This window comes from Vanessa cardui, chromosome 4, assembly GCF_905220365.1.
Source record: "Vanessa cardui chromosome 4, ilVanCard2.1, whole genome shotgun sequence".
Taxonomy (NCBI): Eukaryota; Metazoa; Arthropoda; class Insecta; order Lepidoptera; family Nymphalidae; genus Vanessa; species Vanessa cardui.
The window spans coordinates 1626174-1638187 of NC_061126.1; the positions used below are offsets into that span (position 1 = coordinate 1626174).

At 34.5% G+C, this 12014-nt stretch overlaps 1 protein-coding gene across 1 annotated transcript in view; it reads right to left on the reverse strand.

Annotated features, from left to right (window-relative positions):
- The window catches only part of LOC124544390 (protein O-mannosyl-transferase TMTC1-like), a 131506-nt gene extending 120325 nt beyond the window's left edge, over window positions 1–11181 (reverse strand). Inside the window, exon 1 of the mRNA XM_047122918.1 lies at window positions 10825–11181. Within this exon, the coding sequence (XP_046978874.1) occupies window positions 10825–11162 (338 nt within the window). The 5' untranslated portion in view covers window positions 11163–11181. The remainder of the gene's footprint in view (window positions 1–10824) is intronic.
- Between the last annotated feature and the right edge of the window lie 833 nt (window positions 11182–12014).

A 12014-nucleotide genomic window follows, 5' to 3' on the forward strand; every position in this document is an offset into this window, starting at 1 on the left:
TTCTTGTAAAACTGTGTCGATCGACGGACGCAAGTTCGTAAAGCGGTCGTTCTAAGAAATCTATAAATATTGTCAGTAAACAGATTGCATACAAGCATTGTTTTGGTACGATCACAGGTTTGCTGTGATGATTGACGAACATAAGTTCGTGTAACAATTAAAATCTAAACTCTTCAATGTAAAACTGTGTCGATCGACGGACGCAAGTTCGTAAAGCGGTCGTTTTAAAAACTCTATAAATATTATCAGACATATGCATAAAAGCATACTTATTGGTACGATCACAAAGACGATGATCTATTTGTTTTAAGATTATTATTGTTTAATAACAAAACCTTTATAATATATTTGTATTGTGCACATGCATAATGATCGCGCACGAATACTGTACTGCATATACTCTGGTGGATTCTTGATGATTCGACGCTTGGTTTGAGGCTGTGCGGCTTGATCGCTGCATTAGTGTCCCTCGTGGCGATGTCGTCTTGAATTTGCTTCGGTGATACAGTTGCGGGGTTTGAGGTTACTGTATAACGTCTTCGGCGATACGGTAGTGTCCCCCCTTCTGTTGCCGAGGAGGCTGCCTATGTGAGATGGTTTCGGGGTTCGAGGTTACTGTATAACGATATGGTAATATCCCTCACTCTGTCTTACTGGGTTGCTAGAGTAGTGTATGTACTATGTGGTACTGAGCTATGGCTGGTTGACGTTACGATGGCGTTGTTGATGTCTTTCATCAATCGGTAGTACCAGTATCACGACCGAATGCTGCAGGGCGTTGCGGAGGCTGTAATAAGCTGAAGTGATACGTTCATGCAGTGACGGGCTCAAATAATGGATTTCATCCAGGCTGCAATAACTATATACACAATCATGGCGCACTAATCGTTTTATACGAGAAGTGTCGTTTGTAGCAAAATGTTCGTCCTTTTAGGGACGCCCCTTTAGTTTAGTGTTAAGAATATCATACGAGACATGAAGTAGGACACCTAATTTAGTTATAAGTCTGCATATCACATTGAAATTGATTATCACATGCAATTAATGATCTGTGCTTTGTGCTGGTTTGGGTAAACTAGTATCGGGTGTGTGCCTGTTGTAGATTGAAGTTAAGTTTTATATCCACTTTAGGTTTAAGTAAAACGAAATATGTGAAGCGTATAATAGGTTTATAAGCTAGTTAAGGAAACGTACGGTTTCTTCTTAGGTCTTAGTTTTAAGTTTTAGTTATAAGAGAGTACGGCGATAACGATCACACAACTATACGGTTATGATGTATATTCATACTTTATAATCTACTACGGTAGAAAATATAACAAATTGTGTTATATTCACTCGTATGATTCCTACGCGGTAATCTATGAGTTTCATCGAATTTTATTCCACTATGTTTGGAATTATTACGTATTATATATATACGATATAACAACACTCTGCGTTAGTGGATATTTGAACGAAATACGTATTCCTTACATTAGGCCGCCTGACAGTGCGCTTGAACTGGTATGAGAGACAGTGATTTGATGCTGTGATAATCCAGGGTTGAACCCATGGCTACAGTTTTCCTCAGCGATAACTGGTTTACTATTTATGAGACTTTGATCCTCACATTGATTATTATTTTTGTGGCATTGGCTACTCTTTATACACCTCAGTTACGACTGTGAAAACTACCGAACCACGGTTTAGTTTATAAGTAAGACTATGAGTCTTCTATACACCTCAGCTACGGCTGTGATATCTGCTGGACTACGGTCTAGTTTATTAATAAGACAATAATATTTTATACACCGCAGTTACGACTGTGAAAACTACCGAACCACGGTTTAGTTTAGTAGTAAGACTATGAGTCTTCTATACACCTCAGCTACGGCTGTGATATCTGCTGGACTACGGTCTAGTTTATTAATAAGACAATAATATTTTATACACCGCAGTTACGACTGTGAAAACTACCGAACCACGGTTTAGTTTATTAGTAAGACTATGAGTCTCCTATACACCTCAGCTACGGCTGTGATATCTGCTGGACTACGGTCTAGTTTATTAATAAGACAATAATATTTTATACACCGCAGTTACGACTGTGCAAACTACCGAACCACGGTTTAGTTTATTAGTAAGACTATGAGTCTTCTATACACCTCAGCTACGTCTATGATAATAATAATAATAATAATAATAATAACTCTTTATTGTACACACACACTAAAAAATAAATTTTACATTTAATAACACAATATATGAAAAAAGAAGAGATGTACAACAGGCGGTCTTATCGCTTAAAAGCGATTTCTTCCAGACAACCAGCGTGGAGGAGTTAATGTGAAAAAGCGGAAAGCGGGTGTACTGCACAGGGTTAAATACTTTATGAAATTATATTTATACACAAATTATTACACTAGACAAGGAAGATACACTACACAAATACCTTAATATATATCAAAACATATAAATATACATACATAAACAAATACTCCCGAACATATGTAAATACAAATAAAGATAAAGATACATACATACAAACATACATACAAACATACATACATACATACATACATACATACATACATACATACAAACATACATACATACATACAGATATAGACAGCATGACATAAACTTATGTACGAGTACAGACGAATACAAATACATATGAATAGCTAGTAGCAATGTAATTGACAGAACATTTAAAGTCCTAAATAGTATTGCTTAACCTTAATTTTAAAAGATTCAAGTGATTTCGCTTGTCTGATGTGAACCGGAAGGGTATTCCACGAGCGTGCTGCTTCAATACAAAAGGACTTGCTGTAAAAAGTAGTGGAGTGACTGCGAATTTTCAATGTAAGACGTTCACTGGAACGAAGCGATCGATTGTGGGAGTCACAGAGAAATTCAAAGTTTTCCTTCAAATACAAAGGGAGAATAGGACTAAATAATATTGAATATAGAAGAGAAAGTATGTGCGTGCTCCTGCGAAGGCGTATGGGAAGCCACTTGAGCCCTTCACGAAACTCAGAGACGTGGTCATACTTGCGAAGACCAAATATGAATCGAATACAGAGGTTTTGTAGACGCTCAAGTTTATTCAGCTGATCCTCCCTTAAGTCTAGATAGCAGGTGTCGGCGTAATCAAGGATAGGATGAAGAAGAGATCGTGCAAGAGCAACTTTAGTAGGAATAGGAAGAAAATTCCGCAACCTTCGTAGTGAACCGATGGTTGAAAATATTTTCCTGCTAACTTCACATATCTGTGGATCCCATGACAGAAATTTATCAAATATTATACCCAGGTTCTTGACAGTTTCACTGTAGGGGATAATGACACCAGCAAAAGTAATTTGCGGCACATTCGAGTAATTAATCCGCGAACTGAGCTGTTGACTTCCGATAATTATAGCTTGCAATTTGGATGGGTTAACCACGGTTAACTATGATACCTGTTGGACTTTAGTTCCACTTTATACGTATATTATTTTACAAAGTGTGTGCGCACTATAAAAGTGCACGTCCCATGTTCGAGGAAGGTTCGCCGATCAATGGTTGGAATCTACTGTTGATGGCGGGCGCGGGGCCAATTCAACCTCCCCCCCACTTTTATATTTTTCAAAATTAGTTAAATATAAAATGATGGGTTGGAGCGACATCCTTCAGCTACTCGTAAGAGGTGCTAAAGGAAATGGGACCGGAATCTCATACATCTGATTATTTATTATTTTTTTTTAATTAAACAAATTATTATTATAACACGTATTTAAATGATTAACCTAGTTTTATTTGACTCCGCTATAGTCGATTGAGCATGTGATCTCTGACGCTCTAAAAGAACACGGTTATTACGCATACATAACGTATATTGGGTCCAAACCATCTAGACGAAATCACGAGCCAAAACGCAATTTAAAATAAAAACGTAAAATTATATATTAATACTTTAGGTAGGGATTAGTTACAAAATCTGCCTGTGGATAAGGATTTCCAAAACTATTCACCGACCCGGATTTGAGATTCTATATGTAAGCTACAAATCTCTATCAAAAGAAGACAACATTTCCCCACCAGAGGGATATAAAGATCCTATAACTATTTTACTACATCATCTGTACCTGTAGTAGCCAACCACTGGACTAACGAGGTAGTTGACCAAAAATCATATGACTTTCCAAACAATATACAACTAATATTGTACCGCATTATGGCAAACACCATTACACACATCCCTATATTGATTTTCCGGTGTGTTATTATCGGAACATAATAACACGTGTACATTGAGATGGTATCTCAACATCGGGCACACTATTATGGTGTTAAGTCCTATCAATTGTAGCGCGTAATTACCAAAGGCCTTTGTTCACGGTAAACAATATTATAAATCCGCTTTGAAATAATAATGTCTAAGTGATACGTATGACGCAATATTAATTCATAGTTATTGTAACAAGTATGGGTGACTTAATGGTATAAAATTATAAAATAAGTACTAATAAACTAATAACTTCTAGTCCCCGATTTCACAGAGTTAATATATCCTTCCTAGATCATCTTATTCTTTCCTTTAATAAGATTCCACAGTTATTTATAACTATGCCTATTAAAAGTTAAAAAAAAGTAAGTAACAGTCTGTAAATTTCCCACTGCTGGGGTAAGGTTTCCTTACGATGTTTTCCTTCACCGCCAAGCACGAGATGAATTATAAAACACAAATGAAGCACATATATATAGTGGTGCTTGCCTGGATTTGAACCCGCAACCATCGGTTAAGATACACGCGTTCTAACCACTGGGCTATCTCAGCTCTTATGCCTATTAACTTATATAAATTCAAAACTCATGTCAAAAAAACATTAATAAAATGAATACAAGATAATATTAAAGAAAAAATACGTACTGACTTACTCTGTAAAATTGTTGATAAAATAACAACTGAGTTTCTATCCGATTGTAGCTTTACATTAATTCATGACGATATAAAAGTGCTTTTTTGAGCCTCCTTGAATAAAGAATACTTCGATTTTTTATTTAAAATAGTGAATCGAGATTCGAATGGTTACGAGATTCTTATATTGTACATATTACTTAAAAAATATAGTATGCTACATCGACTGAGTGCGTACAGATTGAAATGTTTAAAATAATAAAGGCTTCGAATACATTTCATATTTTTGGTAAAGGAAATAGAATCGTATGTTTATAAAATATACAACAACAGCCTGTAAACCCACTACTGGGCTAAAGGCCTCCTCTCCCTTTGAGGAGAAGGTTTGAAACATATTCCACCACGCTGTCCCAATTCGGGTTGGTGGAATACACATGTGACAGAATTTCAATGAAATTTGTCACATGCAGGTTTCCTCACGATGTTTTCCTTCACCGCTGAGCACGAGATGAATTATGAAGACAAATTAAGCACATGAATCAGCGGTGCTTGCCTGGATTTGAACCCGAAATCATCGGTTAAGGTGCGCGCGTTCTTACCACTGGGCCATCTCGACTCCCACTGGGCCATCTCGACTCGAATAAAACATATTCGTGACAAATAATCAAAAGATTAAAAATGAAAACATCATTTATCTTATGATGTTTATCTAAAATAACTTGATGTCGATTTGAATACGATCTTCAAAATTACTGTATATACTCGTACATAGCAAAAAATTAGATGTAAGCAGATTTTTTTCACAAATTTGCCTTCCTAGGTTACGACGAGAATGAACAACAAACCAGAACTAGGCATTAACTAATTTGAAAATGTAGTTGTTATTGCCCGTGTTTGAACCAACAATCTTACTAAGTTTTATCTTTTTCAATCATTTGGTTCAACAATAAATATATTGTTATAATAATTTATGTTTAATATAACTGTATACAACGTACGATCAAGCCTGTTGTTGTGTATAATGTTTACAGTACAAATTTTCATGTAAGCCAATTTTCCATTATCTAGCAATAATCTTGGCTCACATTGCCTACACCGTTATTTATTTTTAGTTTTCCACTGCGCTCTGATGTGTAACACGCGAGATTAAAATGACAATTCGTTAAAATTTAGTATCCAAAAGCACCATAAATACAAATTTCATGATGCGCAAATTCGGCAAGCGATAAGAGCGATTCTTGCTTGCATGGATGTCACACGTTATCATAATTTATTATATGTAGGTGTTCTCTTTCCGCTTTCAAGGGAAAATCGTTTTTATTTACAAACGTATATGTTGTATTTTAATGGATAATGTTAATAATTTATTACGCTTACTGTAAGCTGTTTCTTTACATGTGTTAGTTTTAACGTCATTGTGTATTGGGATATTAATTAATCTGTACGCATTCGTATGGCTAACGAGATAGTTTTAAATGTAATTCTGTTTAAAATTTTAATACAAGTTGAATATATATTATTAATTAAATTTATTTCTTTATATATTTTTAAATTTGTTTATACAACAACATTTTTTGCAAGTTTGTATGGTTACAAATAATATATTAAAGGAACGAAAAACTATCAGAAGCACTCATGACTTAAGAGATAGTAACAGCCTGTAATACTTCAGATAGTAAGAAACTGTATAAATTCCAAGTAAATAACACTGTGCTGTGAATTTGTTGACGGAAAACCTTCCGAAATCTTCAGATTAAGAAGCTTACTTATTATATTTGGTGGTAGGTTTTTGTGCAAGTATATCTAGCTAGGTATGATCATATATTTCCGGTTCGAAGGGTGAGTTAGCCAGCGTATTACAGGCATAACGGAAGTAACATCTCTGTTCCCAAGATGTAAGAAACGTTTAAAATATCTTAAGGTTCCAAGGTCAACGCACAATGGTGATTTACCATCAGGTAAAAATAAAGTGGTACTAATTCATTCATATACAGCAACAACAACAGCGTGTAAATTTTCCCACTGCTGGGCTAAGGCCTTCTCTCCCTTTGGGAAGATGGTTTGGAACATGGAGTATGTTCCAAATCATCTTAAAGAACAACAACAACAAGGTAGGTGGAATACACATGTGGAAGAATTTCAATGAAATTAGACATATGCACGTTTTCCTTAACCGCCGAGCACGATATTAATTATAAACACATAGTAAGCACATCAATATTTAGTGGTTCTTGCCTGAGTTTGAACACGCAATCATCGGTTAAGATGCACGCGTTCTAACATCTTTGCCATCTCAGCTCTTATAACAAATATATATAGATCAGTTTGTGTACGAAAGCAAAAATATATAAATTCTAGAATATTTTCCATCGTATCGTGTTGAAACAGTTTTTACACCGAAAACAAACCAATAAATTGTGACAACAGAACGGAGACAATATTTGCAAACTGTAACAGTTATCGAGTGGCAACTCTAAACAAGCTACGAAGATAAACTTGTCGATAACTTGTCGATAACTCGTGAAAGTTGAATACACACGTGTCATTCGAGTAGTTACCGAAACTTGGAAACTGCAGATACAAATGCTGAAGAGGAATCAACTCCGTCGGATTTCCGTGTGAAGCCGCGGGCTAGACCGTAACTTGCTTGTAAACTTATCAACTTTTATAACTTAATGTCGTCGTATAACACGATTTTGTATGAGGTGGGAGTTAAATTGCTTCCCGAAATTCTGAATACAAAGTATTCGTTTTATCTTGAAGTGTTTTGATACACATATTGATATGAAAACAATTGAAAAAATGTACTAGAGTTATATGAACTATATAAGTAATAATAATAACAAATAAATATTTTTACAATCACATACATTACTCTAATCCCAATGTAAGTAGCTAAAGCACTTGTGTTATGGAAAATCAGAAGTATCGTAGGTACCACTAACAACCAAGTCAACATCGAAAAGTAATAAAATTTCTACATCAACTTGGCCGGGAATCGAATCCGGGACCGGAGTTGGAGTAGGGTACCTATGAAAACTGATACACAATACTCGATCACGGAGGTCGTCAGTCGATTCGTCATAAATGAAGCAAGTTTTGTGTTTAATAATTTATAATCATTAGGAAAACATACGATTAGCGATTTATCTGTGTGTGTTATCAATGAAAAACACGTTTACCTGAATAAACATAATCACGATATGAAAAACGATTCGAGGAAATGTTGGCTATAAATATGTTTGAAGCAAAATGAAATTCAAGCAGCTTTAAGCTACAAAAAGGCTAAATAGATATTGTAAATAGTCGAAATAGCCCAGCCGAGATAGCCCAGTTGAGATAGCCCAGTCGAGATAGCCCAGACGAGATAGCTCAGTGACTAGAATGCGTACATTTTAACCTTATCAGACTCAGTTAAGCATGATTGAATTTTGTGTTTAGAAATTGATCTCTTGTTCGGTGGTAAAGTAATCGTAATACAAAACCTTCCACTCAAAGAAGGCGGTAGGCCCGAGACATGATATACTTACTGTATTTTATCAATTCTTCTTTTAAGTTTTTCTTTCAATATAATTATGTACACAAATTCAAAGTCATGCTTTACTACTCGCGATTCAAATTGTTTGTAAAAGCCTACTTGAATAAATTAAACGTGGAATTTAAGCAATCACATGCTAAATCAAAGTTACTGAATAAAAAAACAGTTTTGCTATCCATATATAAAAATAATTTAACATATGAAATGCATGCAAACGAATACTTTTAGCCAATAAAAATGATTAAATTCGTTGTAAATACCTCTAACGAGCGGTAATAAGAAACAAACATAAAACCCAACAAAACAGTATATTTAGTTGTTTTTTCTAACGATGTACTCTAGACGTAAAAACAGCCTGTAACATTCGCTCTACGGGTCACAGACCTCTGCTCATGAAGGCTTGGAAAACAACTCCAATTAATTTATTCAACCAAGTTACTCCAATGCATTTGGATGACACATTACCTTATAATTATTTCCATCACAGTAAAGCACGAGATGAATCGTGAACACCCTTGCGTTTTAACGCGTCAAAACTATCTATGGCTTCCGATTTTATGACGGTTAGGTTAGTAAAGACCGGTTGAGTTTCCCTCAATTCGGATCCGCTGTTGTGATTAACATATCGCTAATAATAAAATCAAAATAAATCGTCATTTTCCAATTAAGTGAAGCTACCAACGATTAGGAACGTAGATTTTACCGAGAAGAACTGGCAAGAAACTCAGTAGTTACTCTTTATCGACATTTAAAAAATACAAAGTCATGTTATTTAATACAATTATTTAAATTAATATATCCCGCTTGGAAGTCAACAGGTATTAACTCCATGCTTTTTTACTATCTATAAAATCTTGTATCGAATAATATGCTTTTTTTAACAATGTAGTTTTTACAAAAGATTTGAATTTACGAAACGGCAAAGTTAAAAATGTCTGCGGAATTTTATTATAGAAACGGATACCTTGTCTCAAGAAGGATTTATTTACTTTGCGGAGTCTGAAACTAGCCTCAACGACTATAAATATAAATCTTACTTATCTAATTTTTATTTAAAAACAAGTTCCTCCAAATAATATTAAGTAACTAACAGTCCTCTACACAAGTAACTAAGTAATACATCTATCTATATTGATTCAAATTGAACGTTTTAGTATAAGTGCATACAGTATAGTTGTTTAAAAATAAGCCATTTTTTAATATTACCAATCCATCTAGGAGAATGGTGTTATGACTGTAATTAGAAGAATGTTCAAAATTATATTTGATTCTGTAACGAGATGAATAAGATTTTCAGTTTGATATATTGAGTTTCAAGTCCGCGGCTCATGATAAATAGAGGCTTCGCGAGCTAAATTTATGGCTGACTTCTAGACGTTGAGAAAGAATGGATGGTGGATACACGACATTATGACCATTTATTTGAGGAAGCACATCTATCTCTTTCGCACTTCTTAATTTTTATAACGCTATCTCTGTCTGCATCTCAAGGTAATTCACATCATCTATCAAACCTGTGCGTGTGATCCATCTTTAATAGTGGATCATTTCGATTAATGTTTTTTTCTCGAAGTGTTTCAATATGGCTTGTGTTTTAATTATAATAGGCTATTTGACAATGCGAAAAATAAATTGTGAATTATTGTAATCAGTGTAACATATCATGAATTTAAAAATGGTTATTTACTAAAATGTTGAAAATTGAAAATAATACTTAATTTATTCAAATATCCATAAATAAAAATGCATTTTTTCAAACGTTTGTCACGTGACACAAAAGGCTCCTGATTGGCCGGGCTTATGATGAAGTCACTTTCTTGTAAACTTTGCTTTTCTACTATATGTATCACAGATTAATATACAGGAAAGTGACGTCGCCGACCCGATTACAGCGCCATATTGTCCAAGTAGCTTTTTTGCGCGCTATTTAAAAATGGAATTTTTAAAACGATATTTTTCGACAAATATGTACTAGAAATAAAAAACACAACTTTACCTGGGTTCCTTAACTTCTGCTTAATAATATAAAATGGATTTTAAAAACCAGTCAAATAGCTTATTTTGAACTTTCCACTAAACGTCACGTATTATACATTTGTCGGTAAATCCTATCACTGAATATTAACTATTTTAAGCCATAAAAATTTGTGAACATTTTTCGCCTTCGTGTACATTAGATATATAAGTATAAACTTGTTTTTATATTCTTCTTTTTTAGAAGTCATTTTTTGCATTACATCGAGAAATAATTCTAAACTTTTGCATTAACGTAATTACTATCGAGGTACATACATATATAGTATTAACTATACAGATAGCAGAATAATAAGTGTTAAAGTATTAAATGTACTATTGAACATCTCAGCACAATTTTATCGTAAATATTCATATTAATTCTATAACTCACCTAAATGACAATGTCGTGAGAGGTCGATACGACTTGTGGCTATTAGGATCAGCCATTGGCGTCCCCCAGAAATCATTCAGGAACAACTGTTTCAAACTGTTCGAGCCCACTACATCCCCATTTGTCACAATGGCTGGTATGTCATCGTGTACGAAGTCACCGTTTAAACTGTTCACATAACTCAACACAGCGGTTGAAACGACCATAGTATAAATAGCTAAGTCACTATTACAAAGGCTTCTTGGGGACCTAGGCTCTTCCCTAACCGTTGTCAACCGACGTTTCATCTTCGGACTAGTTCTTGGTGATCTCAATGGCACATTTCTACATTTGCACATTTGTAATGCCAGGAACGCGCTACCTGTAACAAAGAATAACATCATAAGTATATTGTAAATTCAAATAAAAAAGTACATACGTACATAAAACTTATATTATTACATTCGACATTTGAAATAGTTTAATTGCAAAACTATTTTTTATTGTGATATCATAAATAATGCTTAGGTTTAAATGTGGTGATATTTATAAATAAATATAAAAATTATTATCACTACATATGAATAAAGTCCCCTGCGGTGTCTGTAATCGTTAAATTCAAAATGTACCACAATTTTTTAGGGGTTTGACTAATGTAGGGAGTGATTGACGATGAGGATTCAGATGTATTATTCATTAATATTTTGTAAATTGGCTGAAATATGAAGATTATGGAAGTTGTTGGAAAGAATTATACCGAAAAAGATATTTATGGTGATAAACGTTACATGTTAGCCAGTAAATTTTCCACCTCTGGGCTAAGAAGCTTTCTCTTTGAAGAGAAGGCTAAGAGCTTATTCCACCACGCCGCACCAATACGGTTAGTTAGTCACGTGTAACAGTTTTTTGTAAATTTATAAACACAAAATAAGCACACGAAACACACACACACAAGGTTTGAAGCCGCAATCATCTGATACGATGTATCTAACCACTCCATCACGTCATTGTTGTACGCGTACGAATATTATAGTAATATTTACATATTTTGTTACACACACATTCATAAATTCTACAACCAAACAGCAATAGTTGGTGTTGCTGTGTTTCGGTTTGAAGAGTGAGTGAGTCGGTATAATTACATACACATACATACATACATACGGACACACATCTTAGCTGCCAACGTCGGTGGCATGGGCGGTGGTGAC